Source organism: Coturnix japonica, chromosome 2 (genome assembly GCF_054131305.1).
Source record: "Coturnix japonica strain WE chromosome 2, WE-NBRP24, whole genome shotgun sequence".
Lineage (NCBI taxonomy): Eukaryota > Metazoa > Chordata > Aves > Galliformes > Phasianidae > Coturnix > Coturnix japonica.
Genome location: NC_140664.1, coordinates 101,740,963 through 101,757,566, shown reverse-complemented (window position 1 = coordinate 101,757,566; position 16,604 = coordinate 101,740,963). Strand labels below are relative to the sequence as shown.

Sequence of the window (16,604 nt, the reverse complement as noted above, 5' to 3'; positions counted from 1 at the left end):
CAAAATCCTTTCAGCCTGAAAGGATCTTCAGGAATTCAACAAGCAGGGTCAGTATTGAGTTCAGACCACAACACTCCAGTTTAGAAAAGAGAAGAATAATACTCGTATCAGTCAGCAGCCTTTTGGTCCTTGGGGAGGTGGGTTGTTCTCACTGCTTTCAGCATCCTTTTCATGAGAGCTGTGCAGTTCAGCACTTTTTTCTTTGTCTGTTATCTTCTATTCAGAGTTCTTCCACCTCCTTATCAAAAATCTGCACTAAAAAGTCTTTATTGCTACTGTAAACAAGCCTCAGTTATCATCTCCTGTTATGGCAGTTGTATCTTAGGTCACTGGAAAATGGGTCCATTCCCTGCAGAGTCAAATGCTGCTTGCCACAACCTGGACGGAAGATTGGTGCCCCTAGGCAAACAGATACTGCAACCTTCTGCCATGATGCTCAGAAGTAACAAATTTCCATTAAATACATTCTCACTCTTCTGCACAGAGTGAAATATTAGTTTTAGAAGAGTCTGACTGAGTTTTGAAGTAGCTGTTAATTTCCCTTGTCTGTAGTTGGCTGGTACTTATTAACGTTGGTAACATTCCTACAGTTGTCATAAACAGCTCGAGGCCAAAGAAACCATCTTTGAAAACTGCACAGCACTAGGGAAGAGTAATTATCATGTATATCCGTCCTGCTCTCTTATAATTGATTGGAGTAAATGAGTAAGGTGGCACATAGAGCTATACTTTCTTTAAGCAGTGAGGTGTTCACAGCTCTGACCTTAACGTGATCAGGGAGCTGGAGCAGTTCTTCAGTTTTACTGAAGTATTTTCAGGAAATGTAGAGTTGAAAAGTAATGAAGCCTAATTAATTGGTGGAGCCTGTTTGTGAACCTACATTGAGGAGTCTTGGTATTTCTACTAAAAGTACTGCTTAATTGTATTATGCATGCTTTCGAATGTGAAATTAAAATAGAAGTAGCAAAATACTGTATTACAGCAGAGAAGTCTCTAGAGCAATTCCAGCCAGTAGAAGTCTGGGATAAATCTACAAGAGATTAACATTGGTTATAGGCCCTCTACAACAAACTCAGTGACCACAGATGCTGATGCACAGGAGTGCTGCTGAAGGCTGGGTATGAGCCTGCAGGCTCAAGGGTCACAGAGCTGTTGTGGGTGATCCTCAGCTGGTGGTAGCGAGGGTAATGGGGGACAGTTGGACTGGATGATCTTGTAGGTCCTTTCCAGCCTTATGATTCAGTGAAACCAAGAGCTGCTCACAAGGCCTGCTCTCTGCTGAGTGGCACAGCTCCAAGCAGCACGTGTGGGCTTCTACCACTGCTCACCTGGCACTTGTTTGCCTTTGTGCTGGTGTACCAGGCAGGTTTAAAAAGCAGGCATTAGGAGTTGTTCATTCCTCTTGTCTGAGGTGTTTCAATGTCTTTTTGATGGAAGATTGCTCAAAAAGCCTGCTGGGACCATCAGGGGAAAGGTGACCTTGTGAATTCTCTGCCCAGGATCAGAAAAAAATAGGCTCCCTTTCCTGGATGGTGTCCTAGAAAAATGTTTTCCCAGCTAAAAGAAAAAAAAAAAGTTCTCTTTCAGAGTAAAAGAAAATTAGAAAATTCTTCATCCTGAACTTGGCAAGTAGTGGTGTTGTTGAGCTGTGCCATCCTGCATTGCTCGCCAAAGCCTCTCTGAGGAGAGCCCTGCTGCTGGGGATTGCAAAAGAGGTTTTGGTGTCATGGGAATGATTAAAGTCAAAGTGAAATATGCAGCTTTTAGGGTTCTCACTTTGCTCTGATTCATTTCCTGAAGTATGGGAGTGATTGCGTTCGGCCCGTTCATGTCCGGGCTGCGTGTCATGGCAGCAGGAGCTATTTTAAGGTTTTTCTTCTCACTGAACAATCCGAGAAATGTGTTTGTTCCTTGGACAGATTTAAAATACACCAGCCGAGGGTTACTGGCTGCACATGCTGCAAGTTGGGAGGGCTTTCAGAAGTCAATGGCAATAGTTGCACTTCTGACTATTTTTGGCCAGACTTGTCAACTAGTCCTCAGTAATAGTCGTATCCTTGTTTCTTGCTCTTTGTTTTTCCCCAGAATTTGTTGAGTAATGGAGAAATCAGGGAGGAGAAGCACCCTTGCTATATTCTACCTTCTGCACATCATAGAACGGTTGGGGTTGGCAGAGACCTTTAGGATCAGTCCCAATATAGTTCCAACAGCGCTCAGGATTTGAGAAAATGTTCCTAAAATTGGTGAATTGGGTTTGAATTTGATAAGTCATTAACTGTGTTAGGTTATGTTCTATGCCTCCCCAGTGTCTTTCCATTAGGGATTGAAGTCACTTTTAATTAAGATGCTGTAGTTTTACGCAGACATCGATTCAAGTAAAGGAATCAGAATCAGGGAATCACAGAATCGTAGGGGTTGGAAGGGACCTCAGAGATCATTGAGTCCAACCCCCCTGCCAAAGCAGGCTCCCTACACCACGTCACACAGGTCGGCGTCCACGTGGGTCTTGAATATCTCCAGAGAAGGAGACTCCACAACCCCCTGGGCAGCCTGTTCCAGTGCTCATGCAAAAGAGGAATCTGCGTTCTTGAATTCCACTTAGTTCTGTTGTGCTTTTTTTTTTTTTCCCTATGCTGTTGCCATGGGGAAGCATATAAATATTTGTATCACAGATTAATTTACTTCTTTTATAGGTGGCATGGAAATGCAGATTAAAAATGGTAATAAAAGTAATTGTAGGTGGGTTTTACTGTGTGAAGTCATGTTTTGGAATGGCTTTAGGCACAGACTAAGCAGCAGCAAAGGAGAGCCAGAAGGTGATGCATTAAAGAAATCTGACAGCTCTATGCTATGGGATAGAAATCGAATGAAAGCATCCACTGCATTTGCAGTTTTCCCCCTTTTCCAATGATTTCAGTATTAGTAGGCATTTGCCATTCCATCAGCGTCTATTTGTTGGGCCAATTCCATGAAATCAAGTACAAGAATAAAAGGAAGAACTTGATCTAACAGTGCACTAACATTTCATCTCTCCAAAGAATGAGTTTTAAAACTGTGCATGCCCCATGACCAGTAGGTAGCTTCTCCCACTGGTGAGGTGAACTGCTTTCATGTCTTCACAACAAATATTTGCTACGTTAATGAATGAATTAATATATTTGTAAGTTCCTTTTATGTCTGAGATTATCCCAGTCCTTCACTGCAATGAACAGGTTTCTGATGTGAATTTCGGTTTAGTGCATCACACTATCACTGAGTTTACGTGCTTTTTCCTTTCTCTTCTCTCACAGCAAATGAAACTGGCTGCTGAGTCACTAAAGGAGTAAACACAGAGGAATGAGGATGACTACAGCAGTCACATGTGGACGTGGGCACTCCTTGAGCCTTTGTTTATGATGCTGCGTAGCTCTCAGTGCACACCTGCTTGTATGATACCTGGTAAATACTCACTGCTAAAGGCTGTGAAAAAGATCATTTTTCCTTCTCCTCTATTTTTTCCCCTACGTGCACCAGTTTGTGAAGCTGACACTACATGAAGCTGACCAGCCTGCACAAGGTCTGGTTGAAGGCTGCCAGACCCACCGCACTTCACCTGATGGAAAACAGAGCTTGGGATAAGCATCCTCATGTCACCTGGAGACTTCAGCTATAACCTTGTGAAAGAAAACAGAAAGAAGAAGGTGGAGCAGTGCTTAATTCAGTGCTGTGCCTCTTGGGCCTGTGGCCTGCTTTGTCCCTTTATGATGATAGTTCATCAATCCTCTCTTTTATTCAACCACTGCTGATTAGCTACTTTTTGCACATAGCAAGTTAATTTGCATCATGTAATGAAATATGATTGTTCCTGACATAACATGAGAAATATTTAAACATAAGGTGTGCATTACATGCTACTCTGTGCTGGTTACCTATATAAGAGTGAGTTAAAGTCTTCCCCAAAGCCAAGTAAAAGCATTGGGTATGAAACAGTACTGAGCAGTAACTTACAAAGATTAAGCAGCAGATATTTATGTATTGATTTTTTTCTTTTACGTTTGCTTTTGGTGTCACTTCCTTGAACCTTGAACCACAGTGTTGTATTCATGGCTGTTCTGGTTAAATGAACTCACAGGAACAGTGCAATTAAACATGACATACAAGTACCCATTTGCCCAGTGAACATTCATGTATTTCTTTTCAGCCCTGCATTTCACAAACCAGTCAATTTTATAGCATTTCATCGCTTTCTGGCAGTCACAGGACCAAAATCTCCCCTAGCCATGGGTAATCTTTGCAGTAGGTGCACCTCACCCATTCATGACACACCTGGGGCTGGGTGTGAAGTCACCATTGCAGATTTCTGCCCTGTGTCTTGCTCCTGCATGGTTATAGTGAGGAATCTGGTGGATGGTTCCTTCTGATATATGTGAGCCTATACAGGCTGCTGTGACTGGAGCCTGCTGTCTTCTGCTTAGTACTGCTTTCAGAGTGTGAAGTGGGCAGGTTTGTGATGGCAGCTGCATGAGCCATCTGTGAAAACGCCCCAGGATTGGCTGGAAAAGGAATCAGGTTGTGTCTCAGCTGTAGTCACATGAAAGAAGTAATGGCTCATGCAAAGCTTTGTACTTGTCTTTGTAGTCGTTACATTCTTCCAGTTTTCTGCAGCCCAACAGGAAAATCTGTAGTAAAGTTTGGGTACCTGGTGATGTGAGCAGCCTTGGCAGCTGTCCTTGCCTTGAGCAAATCCATTCACTTCTGCTGAGTCTTCTTACCTAGAAATGGGGATGATAACATTCCTTGGGGTGGATTCTCTGCCTACAGCCAGGTGGTGTAGAGGCACTACCACCTCTGTAGTGTGAGTGAGGACTATGGCAATCCTTTGTGTTATAGAGTAGTTTGTCCCAGAGAACTCACTATGCAGCAGCTGCAACGCTAAAATCATAACAGCATTTTTTGTTCTTGGAGAACTATTACCTGGATGGTGCTGTGTTGTATTTTGTCACTGAACTGCTCCTGAAACATGAGAAAGAAAAAATAAGAAAGAATAAATAAGGTATTTACTGGTGACTGCCACTTGTAAGCTGTGTAACATGTATCTGTTCCCAGTCTGAGGAGCCACATGTCCAAGGCCTGTGGGAGTGGAGGCACTCACTCATGTCTCAATCTTAGGGAGAAATCAAGGATGGGATTGGTTTGGAGGAACACCCAGTATGGGATGAACAGCATGTGGGAGCAAGTAGCCTGTTCCTATCCAGAGAGCTTGACTTTCACATGGCTCCTTAGCAGCAGTAACAGTGCAGAAAGCTGTTTTTAAGAAGTTAATCACAATCACAAGTTAACAGTGATGGAAAAAATTCTCCCCTCAGGTATGGTTTCAGTTGCAGGTCGCAGCACGTGGCCCAGGCAGGCTGCTGGCTCAGGACCTCTCGCTGGCCTCGCTGACCTGCAGCCCCTCCTGCAAGCATAAGCACAGTAGAAAAGTTCCTATTTCAACAGGCAAGCAGTTCAGAGTGGTTTAACCTACTCTGATCTGGGGGTACTGAGTCACACCTCTCACTGAGGAGTTAAAACCTCAGTGCACTACTTCCCTCTTCAAGTAAACGAAACCAGCAGGCACCCTTCCTACTACTGCCCTGTGCACTCTTTCCTTGGAGTGGCTCTCCCATGTGTTCTTGTCCAAGAGGTGGAGGCTGGAGCTGACAGCAGAGCCTGGTGACTCAATGTCAGACTGATGGCCTCCTACCTTAGAAGACTGGCTCTCTCTGCACCCTGTGGCTTGTTTTAGAACATGGTGAGGATGGCATCTGTCATTGCAGGTGTGATGCAGGTGATCCCTGGCTCAGAGCTCATCAGCCCTTTGGGCTGCAGGCCTGCAGCTGAGCTGAACTGCTCCCAGACCTCAGGCACTCCAGTGCCTAGGGAGAAAAACAGCTCTGTCCCTCCTTACCTCCTCCAGCCCAGTATTTCTCAAGAGAGAGTAGGAGTGGGGAGATGTTACACAAGGGCTCACTGAAATCGGCTGCTGGGAGATCTGACTTGACATGTCTAAGAGACGAGCGAAGCCCTTAAAAAAGCCCCGTGTTATTTTTTCACAGGACAATTCTACTGCATGGGAAAGTCATTATTTTCTTTTTTTCTCCTTCCAGTGTTGTGGAATTCAATCAGTCACTATTTCAGGGTTCTCAGCTCTTAGAAACTGGTATCTTTTGCATTACCACACAAGCAGGCCAAGGTAGGTTAACCTTTAACAAGCAAGTGCAGTTTCAGCGTGGCCATCCCTCATAACAGCGTTCTTCCATGACCTGGATGAGTAAGCTGGCTTTAGTCCAGCTAAACAAATGAGTCACACTCATGCTGTCCCAAGTATGGTTATGTTAAGATGTTACTGCTCAAACACCTTGTACTGCAAGCGATAATCTAGCATTAGTATTAGACAGCTCTGCTCTGATTACTCATGTCAACTGTGCCATTGGAAAGGCTGTCACTGTGCCCCAGCTGTCTTCTGTCATTTACAGTCACTCAGGGACATCCAAGTTTGGTATAACTGGCTGGCACATTCCTTTATTTGCTCATGATGAAAAAAGTCTGTATGTACAAGTTAATAAGTCACGATTGTTTGCTTTTCTCTTAAAAATGTGAGGGGGGAGAGATTGGTTGCATGTTCCCCTGCTGAGGCACAGGTCTCTGCTGCTGCTGCCCCATTTTGCACTGACCAGGCTTCACATGTTCCCCAGCAGCAGTCACAGCCACCAAAGCCTATGGGTGCTTCTCTCTTCTCCCATGAGGCATTACTTGCAGTGCTTTCTTGAGTCACCAAAGAGGAATCTGTTTAAGGGTAGAACAGTTACATGCACAGGCAGATACAGACAGCAGTCAGGCACTTGCAGGCAAAACTGGGAGAGCAGTTTGGAAGCACAGTTACCAGCTGTGCTGCTTCCCGGCTCAGCTCAACCTGAAATGCTTTTCACAGTACCTTGGAAGAAGTTGATCTACTTGAAAGTGTTGATCCACTCACTCCATGTCAAGGCTCAGAGGTTTTCAGGTGATGACACTGACAGCGTGTGCCTGTATTTCAGGTGTTGCAGTTGTTCTCAGTTCTGTACTGACGCACTTCGCTTTAGACCAGGTGTTGAGATGTTTATCAGCGCACGACAGCCCAAACGCTGCAACATGAGGATACCGTGAAGCAGCTGCAGTAAACAAGCAGTGTTAGCTCCTGGCTGCCTGCTACCTGTGACAGCGTACATTCAGACAGCGCAGCACCTCACGGTGTGGTTTTGTCGCCCATGGATGATGTGGGAAACAACAGCTTTGTCTCCTGTTGAAGTTCCACCTAGGAAACAAACAGCAGCTGCCTTCCCCTATGGCATTTGCTGAAGTAGTTTCCTGCTTAATATGACACCCTATAAGCCCGAATAAATAGGCAATTTATAACTGCAAGAGAATAGTGTTGGGTTAAGCAAAGGCTGCAAAAAAATGTGCAATCGCACACAGAGGCGTGTGTGGGCTTCCCTTTCTGCCATCCTCTGCCTTTCTATATTACTAGAGACCCGGAGGGGGTGGTGTTGAAGTGGCTGTCCAGCATCTGCAGGTAGAAGAGGAGGTTGTGTGCAGCCCTCACACACTGAGCACTGGGGTAACAAACCGCACTGACATGCACAGCGTAAGTTATGCATCAGTCGAGATAGTACTTTTATTAACTGGATTTTCCATGTCTGTCACACATCATGAGTTTTTATACAATGAAAAAGCCAAACACTGCTGGAAGCAATAAGATCAGCTGCTATTTCTGTACCCTCTTAATACACACACACACACACACGCTCACACATTCACACACAAATTCTTTCTTGGTGAGAAACTCTTACATTTCTGTTCGTTAATTCTGCTTATTTATACTGCTACTCTTAAAATCTCGTGTCAAGATTGTCACGCCTTACATACAGATGAAGTTGCTAGAGGTACATTATTTTATATATAATATATACACACATACAGAAAAATACAAGACTAATTGTTTTTGCACAATATTTAATTTATACACTACTGTAATTATATGCAACTTTTAAAGACACGCTAAGGGGTACAAGAAACTGTTTACTCGCTCTAAGTAATAGTTTGGTCCAATATTATCTTAATGTAGTGGTTATTCTCGCCCTCCCTTTTACATGACGACAGAACACGACGTACACCACATGCACAGTCATTCACCTATCAACAGATGGGTCAAGGACGCCACTCAGACTAACATCTGTACACCCAGAGGTCAACCAACCATACACAACTAGTAAGGCTATAATACAACTATGCAGCATAAATGGTCAACACCGCTGTTCTAAAGTGAGCACCATATATATACATTTGTATATAAAAACACAGGAGACAAAATACACCTGGGGTCAGTTAAAAGGTGCCATTCCAAGGCTGTACATCATATCAGGAAAGAGTATTTACAATGCTTGGAAAAAAAAAAAAAAAAGCTGCAACAAATAAGTTTATTGCCAATGCCCTTTATAAACTTTTCTCCTACTTGGATGTTACGCTCACTGTCCGTGAACCACACATCTTATTTCTGGCCCTTTAGAAGATCCCTGCTCTAAAAACGTCAAGCAAATATGTTCTATGGCTTCACCCACACGTCTTTTCTTGCAGTTTTTCACATATAAATGCCACACTGACTAAACTGCAACTCTCTCTTAAAACTTACTTTTAAGTAAAACGCTTATCATCATGTCCTTGTTTAGGAAGCAGAATGTGAAATCCCTGGCCAGGCCAGCCCCTCAGGGTACCCCACACAACTCAGGTTCTCTTATTAAAGTCTTTTACTAATTGAGAAGAGCTGTCAGCAGCTGTAGAAATTACAGCCAAGCGCAATGCAGTTCTTTGGTGCTCCACTCGCTCTACGGCAGCCATGAAATGCGTCGTATTCGACCATTCTGCAACGTGACAAGATGCTCAACAGTGTAAACTCCTCTCAGACATCCAACGTCTGGCCAGGGCGCTGCTACATCACACCAACGGTTTGACCAGCATTGCTCAGAAGACCCAGTGCACAGCATGAAAAAATACAACATTCTTGCCCTTCCCCAAAGTAGGAATCCGCAATATATCTTTAATCTAGAGAATAAAATTCCACAAGTTAGTTAACTTCTCTTGTCAAACGTACCCACTGGTACGCAAATACTCTACAGGACCTCGCCGTAGCTATGAGAAACCCAACAGAAAGGCAAACAGTTGTAAAATAAATACTCCTATAGGCTATTTTTACTGGTATCAACAAAAAGCACAATTACTGAGGGAAAATAATGGGTGTACGTATGGGCGCACAGCAGTATTTTAAGTCCTACGAGAATCTGATTTGATTATGAGAAAAATGAGAAAATAATGGGAACTTTGTCACCTTGAATCCAATCAAAGCCCTTCCATCCCTTATTGCCTTTTGAAACCTCCAGGAGGCGGGGAGAGGACAGGGAGGAAGGCTCACAAGGTAAAAACCTAACATACTAAGTGTCGTGATATACTAATAACGAAAGTAATTCATACAAATACTTTATTTTCAGTTAGCACGTAAAAACTCAGAAGTAGACTTAATAATTTACCTTTGTTATATTAAAAAAGATTGTCTGCTTGTAATATTAACATATTTCTATGGGAAAAAAAAAAAATAAAAGCTGCCTTACAAATCTAGTTGCTTCTGTAAAACACAAAAAAAACCCACCCAACCCAACAACGCAACACAACTGCCTCGAGCAAAACAAGATCTTTTCACTTTGATCTTTGAGCTACAACTTTACCCATTTCATAACTTAAGACAAATAGGTGTGGGTTTAAAATCATATTTCAAGATCGCTAATTTTCAGTGCATCTTTGCTTTGTACAAGCCTTGGAACATCTGAAAGCTCCCTGAAGAGTTTTCAGCATCAAAACATTATTGCTTTGGTTCTGTTTCAGACACATAGAAGTATGCCACATATCACAGATTTTAGATAGCACAGAAGGTCAGAACAAGAATTAACATTTCACAAGCAAACAAAAGCTTCTCTCTCTCTCTCTAGCTTAAGTGCAGAACGTGAAACTTCTAAGTGCTCCTTTTACATTGGGATCCAGATAGTCATTTTAATTTAATCCAGATCTTCCAGAGTAAAATTATAAACATAAAAACTACACAATAAAATATTGTTTTGTTGAAAAAGAAAAACATAATGGCTAGCAGCATGCAAAGACCATGCATTGTCATATCATCGAGCAAACACAAAGTTAAAACGTAATAAATAACTGCTCAAAGCCCACTTAAAAATCTTAAGACAACAAAAGGGTTTCAGTGACAAGGTGTTGACAGCTCTGAACAGGAAGAAAGATGCCGTCGAATAGATCAAGCTGTTAAAGTCAGGCTGCTGTCAAATGACATGACAACAACTGGTTTGACTGGAGGTACACAGCAGGCCCTCCTTTGGGTTCCGCTGAATATTCACAGAAATGGTCTTTTCACAGAGAGGTAGTTGTAGCACGTTATTTTTCAAGTTCCTGTTCTTTATCCGTTCCAATTCATTTGCCGTGTCTGACATCTGGTCAGAAAAGAACTTCAGGCTGCCCAATGCAGAAGCCTGGTTGGCACTTCCACTGGAACTTATACACATTTTCCACGATGATTTCTCCTGTACTTTCACACTGGAAAACGTCAGATTGTTCTGAGGATCAATAATGTATTTAGTGCTGCCGTGAATCTGCGAACCCAGGCAAAGGCTCATTAACTTCAGGCTTTCAACCAGATCCCCGGCACTTCTAGACGATAACTGCATTGAGTTCCCAGACCCGGCGCATCTACGAGTAGAACCTGAAGTATTGTTGGTGCTGCCGCTGGAGTTGCTGGAGGGACTTCCCCCACCTTTGTTATTATCACCCGGGCTCGTTTTGTCGACTCCTCCATTCCCGTTACTCGGTTTGCTTTGTCCACCGCCATCTCCTTGGCTGCCAGGTGGCCCCTCGCTGCTATCCCGCCTGTGCCAGGAGTAAGTAAACCCACTATCTTTATCGAGGCGCCTCCTGCTTTCCGAGTCATCGTCGCTTGTTTCTGAGCTACTGCAACTAGAGCCACGGCCCTGGCTTTTCCTCCTGTGGTAGCGCTTATGCACCGTGCTAGGCGAAGCGATGTTCATTTTTAACCTGCTGAGCTTTGGGGGTAAGTTTTCGTCCATGTCAAACTCATCATCCGACTCTCCTTCCTCAAAGATCTGATTGAGGACTGGTGCGCTCTTTCGCGAAGTCAGACGGTTTGTAACTGAAGGCTTACGGCGCAGAACAACTTGAGTAGAAAGAGAAATAGGCTTCTTGTCTTCTTCATCCTCCTCTTCATCTTCTTCTACTCTGAACAAGCACTTCCGGCCACTCGTAGTGGGTTTCAAGCTCACAGATGGAACTACAGACAGTGCCGGCCCAGCTAACTCAGGGATCTCTTCTTTCTTTGCCGACTCACCAGCAGCCTTGTTTCTGTGACCATTGAGAACGTTTTCTGCCGTGCGAGCTGGAGACTGGGGAACAGTTGCATGGGAGAGAGGAGAAGCTGTAAGGTCATCCTCCAGATCCTGGGGGACGTCGATTTTTGTCGGCCACGATTGCCTACGTAAATACAAAAGATAAAAGAAAAGTCATCTAAAGCAATACAACGCTTTAACTAATTGCATTTCCAATAATCTGAAGCAGGCATAGAAACACCAGAACCATGGAGGGAGAGATGCTAGGTGGTTCGGGTACAAGGTGAATAAAAGTGGTCTGGAATATACTTAAGCTTGTGTTATTTTTTTTCCTCCAAGTATACTTACTACAAAAAAACAGGTTACAATCAACAGAAGTGGGGCTGAAAAGCCGAGTCAGAAGGAACATTCTCCTGCTTCAGTACGTTTCACTCAGACTAAGCTCTGTTCCATGAAATCACCTTTTATTTCGATCGTATGGTTCAAGGTTCATTTATTAGACCTGACCACAACAGCAGGAATACGCAGCTGCATGAATTCAGGATTCTGATTGCAAAATAAACCAGAACAATCAAAGTTCAAACTGTATGAATGTCTGCCAAGTGTTAATCTCAAAATGTAATCCAAGAAGTGACAGTTGAGAGGAAATCAGGTTTACCATCAGCAGCTGATGTCTTTTTTCCTCAGTGTCTAAGCTGGTGCCTAATGATTTATATTTCACTTTACATTTAGGAGATATAGTGCAGTTTTCCCATCATGTATACAATAAATTAAGAACAAAGACTGACAGTCCTTCTCCTCTACCTATATTTTGAAAGACTGATCCAAAAGAACACCACCTTAATGCCGATGGGGCATAAGCTGCACATTTCTTGTACAGAGTAAGGATTTTCTTCTATATTCTCAATAAGTTACTCTGAAGTTAAAAGAAGTTTCCTCATCATGTGATTCTGCATTAGTTAAAATAACCTACCACAACACACGAGAAGCAGTGGAAAGAGATTTCTGCTCATGTATGGGTGATGTTACAAGACACTGCCAACCCTATTTTGGGGTGTGCCACCAGAAGGGGTTGCAAAACTCTCCAGCCCAGATAAGAACCAAAGCATGGCCGGAAATTAAAGAGGAAGCAGAGAAGGAAAAGGAAAACTCCAAATTGTGAGTTATTCGAGTTTGTTTAACTTTCACATCTTCTAAATTCTCAAAATGAAATTAATGCATCACCGTTCTTACCATAAGATCACTCTGGATACTTTCAATTTAGAACTATCATGGAGAAAAGGAGTACCTTGAATGCTACCTGAAATTATTAATGGCAAGAGTTGATTGATTTATGTGGATCTACTTGTCATGCAAAGGAAATTCACACTGTTAGCACAGACTTTAACTACTCTATTCAATGTTATAAAATTGTACCAAGATTCAGATTCAATAAATCTATGTGTCCCAGTTCCTCATCTAACTGGAGCAGCTGCTTTACAGAAAAAGCAATGCTGATACAAAGAAAAAAAAACCCAACAATTTAAAAGCAGACTTTGCATGTTCAGAACTCATTTGAACTCTTAAGTTTTCCTCTAATTTGTTTTATAACTAATACTTCCTATTGGACACATTTGATGTTCTAATTGGATTTCTTGTAAAAGAGATCAATGGATGAAAGAGCATAGAGAGAAGTGCTGAGCAAAAGGCATATAGTACTGACCTTGAAAAGAGGTAAGCTCTGTTGCACCAAGCCTTAGACCATTTAAGTTTCTGTAGATTAAAACCTGTATTTGCTTGCAACAATAATGCTTCTAAAACACTTGCCACCATGCCGCATAAGATAATGTTTCTTAAGTGAGCGGGCATAGAGAGAGATGACCCTTACGTGCAGCAACTAGATTTCAGTCCAATCTAACACACAGTCTCATCTCCAGACGACAAAGATGTTGATAACCACTGTAAGATTCTGAAACAACTCATTATTCAGGTAGATGGAAGGATATTCAGAAGCGATTCATTTCAGTCCTCGAAAATCTCAGTCTAAGTCCAAGGTAACAGTCAATGCAGATGATGCGTCTAGAACCTGTTTTCCAATGTGCTTACCTTTACTTTGTAACAAGCACCTTTACTTTTTTGCTTTTAAAGAGTGAATTTGAGGTGATGGTACCTTTTATCAATTAGACCAAGTAAAACATGGATATGCAGCAGAAGGGAACCACAGTATTCATGCTCTTCTTTCACTCTTATTACATGGCTTTCACTGCATGCAAGTTGCACAAAAAGCCCTCTGGCATGAATGACCTCATCGTCTTTGCTACGGTAACAAACCTGAAGGTAAGCAGCAACTAAGCATTTAGTGTTCTTCTCTCACTAACAGATTAGCTACCAACAACTGCTACTACAGCTAACAGTGGTTACCAATAATGTTTTACCTAAGCCTCAAAGGGAACTTTCTGAAAAGCCTGGAGGTCAGAGGACAGAAATTAATGGAAAAGCCTCAATACCACCTGCATCTTCACTGGTAAGATTGTCCAGACAGGCCAATAATGATTTTTCTTAACAGCAGCACATGTCTTGATGTATGCTAACACTTACTCAGAAAACTAAAAGATTTGAGAAACATAACTGTTCAAAATTTATATGCCCCAGTACCAGTGTGCAACTGGAAACCATTCACTACTTAAGCACATGCTTCTGTAACTGAAAATGTGATGCTTTGATAGCGGGTTACACAGCAAGTGGACTGGTTGAATGCATCAATACTAATTACATGGCAGAATTCTCCTCCCTTTGCTTTATTGCCTGTCAACAAGCTGAAGCTTTGAAAACTCTGAGGTGCTTTAATAACTTTTGTCAACCTATGAATTATATAGCAGTAATTTTAAGTGGATGACTGAAGTAAAGTTTTCAACCATTTTCCTTACATAACTGCCATATCAAACTACCTACATTAAAAAGAACAGAACAACCTGAAGAAGTTCGCTCTAATCCTGACTTACAGAGTGTTCTGCCCATCAAAACCAAAAGCTAACAACTACACCTTAACATCAAGTTCAGAGTGATTTCTCATGTGTAAGTAATTCATTCCCCATCACATTTAATGATAGCGCAACTGATTTTTTCCAGGGCTACCACACAAACCTTCTATGAGGACAAGCAGGTCAATGGACATGTCTGCTCCCAGCGGGTATGAAAACCTGCTGCCTCAGATAGAGGCTTCAAATTCTTCACTCATCTTCTAAAAACAGCAGAAACTGAGAGTGTTGGTAACTGAGTCAAGAACAGCTTCTCAAGTGCCCGCAGCGCTTCATTTGAACCCACGTGACACTGGCAGTAAATAAGCACATTACAGCTTTTTAAAGACTACTTGAACAACTAAATAAGACAAGAACTTTAGTAAAGAAGAAAAAAGAAACTTAGCTTCTCCAATTCTTACCTGAACTGCGCTTTGATGTTGCTGGGGCTTGCAGACCTGGTCTGAATTTCTTTCTCCTGCTTTTCTCGCAGAATCCTTTCAGCCAATAAGAAGTAGGTGGCAGTGATGTGATTGTATTTGTTAGTTTCCAATGCCCTGCGGAAAGAACAGAACTCAAAATAAACCATACATCAATAGCTCCTAAACCTGGACATGTGGTTTGCAAGTCTTGCTGTGTTTCTTACAGTAGGAATAGCACCTGGAAAGCACAACTGTGTCTTTCTGATACCTTGATGATTGTGTCTTGGCCTTCCTAACAATAAAGAGCCAACAGGTTTACTCAATTCACTGTAGGTGCACAAGGATATTTTTAGAGTATATTCAAAAAGAAATTAATTCTTCCTTTGTTGACCGTACTTGAAGCAATAAAACTTCCCTTTGTTAATGTTATGCACCAGCAGTAGGCTTACCCATTGGCATATACATGAAGTTCTAATACCCATTTATGTAGCAACCAGATGAAAAGCTTCCACTATCTTACAGCTGTCACATTAACTTCATAATAAAACTATAATCCCAACATAAAGGACACCAGCAGCTAAAAACTTAAGTAGTGACCCTGCTGTTTTATTATATCCTTTACTCCCCTCCCTCCCCCCCCATCCTCAGTGTTAAGGTTTTAAGAGTTTTTTCCAGGTCAAACATGAACAAATAGAGAAAAAAGTGCTACACCCTCTTTCAATGTATTGAATATTGTAAAGATTTGGGGGTTTAAATCTGTTAGAAGAAACTCTGCAGCTTTCTAGTGCACTCATTCAGTGGCAGTTGCGATTTTGCATTATACAGATATAAGAATAGTACTTTGAATTACAAAGATCCATCTATATGGAATCGTACTAAAGGAAAAACGTTAGAATTTATCACCTCTACATATGCATGCAGACAGGCATAACTAGTACGGATACGCAGCACAAGTCAAAGCATGGATTTCAAAGCAAATTTGCTCAAGATTGCAAACTGTTGCAGGAAATGAACACTGTTCCAAAACACTTCCTTGAAGTTTTGCCTAGGGCTGGATCTGTGTCAGTACTTCTCATCCTAGAATCGTGCTGTCTGGGAGGATTCTAACACTTTGTTTGATGACTGAATGGCTTGAGATTTAAACGCCAGAACACCCAGGTTACTGTGGCAGCCTTTAATCACATACAAGGGCACAAAATGAACTTTCCATAGGAGACTGAGAACTTACTCCACTATAGTATCTCGGTCTGCAATGTCGCCAAGAACCATACGCTGTATTATACTGTTGTGTTCCTCCTCGGACAGATTTTTGTATGACACGAGAGGAATGTTGTACTTTGTTGCAGGAGAAGGGTCGACCCCTTGGAGCCACGCATGGTTTTCAATCTCTTCCAAAGACGCCCTTCGCTTCGGATCCCTCTGCAACATCCGTGTAATCAGACTGTGAATAAAAAACAGATCTAAACAAAATGCACTTACATGTTTAAAAGACAATCATTCTAACAGCAGCACTGGAAAGAACTTTGCTGTCAGCCCAAGTAAGTCTTCAGAAGTCTCTATGTAAGCAGTGTGCGGAGAAATTACTCTCAAAGACATTCCAAACATTGCTGAGCTGAAACTATTTATTTATTAAAAACTACAAATACCATAAACACAACAGTTTTCATTTGCTATGCTTAGATTCCTAACATCTGATTTACTGTTTGGTTTTCTTTAATAGGTTTACATGGCAGCTG

The 16,604-nt window shown here is 42.1% G+C and overlaps 2 protein-coding genes and 1 long non-coding RNA gene across 10 annotated transcripts in view; 1 reads left to right on the top strand and 2 right to left on the bottom strand.

Moving 5' to 3' along the window:
• Nucleotides 1-4,142, top strand: part of ANO10 (anoctamin 10) — a 102,041-nt gene extending 97,899 nt beyond the window's left edge. For all 4 annotated transcript variants that reach the window (XM_015853937.3, XM_015853936.3, XM_085538295.1 and 1 more), the window contains exon 13: nucleotides 3,291-4,142. In XM_015853937.3, the coding sequence (XP_015709423.2) occupies nucleotides 3,291-3,326 (36 nt within the window). In that variant the 3' untranslated portion in view covers nucleotides 3,327-4,142. The remainder of the gene's footprint in view (nucleotides 1-3,290) is intronic.
• Nucleotides 4,143-6,513: 2,371 nt separating this feature from the next.
• On the bottom strand, nucleotides 6,514-7,160 carry LOC146762094 (uncharacterized). The gene is made up of 2 exons (XR_014942941.1): nucleotides 6,953-7,160; nucleotides 6,514-6,804 (listed from the first exon to the last, which is right to left on the bottom strand). It is a non-coding gene; the product is annotated as an uncharacterized LOC146762094 (long non-coding RNA).
• A 486-nt stretch (nucleotides 7,161-7,646) lies between these two features.
• Nucleotides 7,647-16,604, bottom strand: part of SNRK (SNF related kinase) — a 29,726-nt gene continuing 20,768 nt past the window's right edge. For all 5 annotated transcript variants that reach the window (XM_085538289.1, XM_085538292.1, XM_085538291.1 and 2 more), the window contains 3 exons: nucleotides 16,097-16,309; nucleotides 14,869-15,003; nucleotides 7,647-11,595 (listed from right to left, as the gene is read on the bottom strand). In XM_085538289.1, coding sequence (XP_085394415.1) covers nucleotides 10,377-11,595; nucleotides 14,869-15,003; nucleotides 16,097-16,309 — 1,567 coding nt within the window. In that variant the 3' untranslated portion in view covers nucleotides 7,647-10,376. The remainder of the gene's footprint in view (nucleotides 11,596-14,868; nucleotides 15,004-16,096; nucleotides 16,310-16,604) is intronic.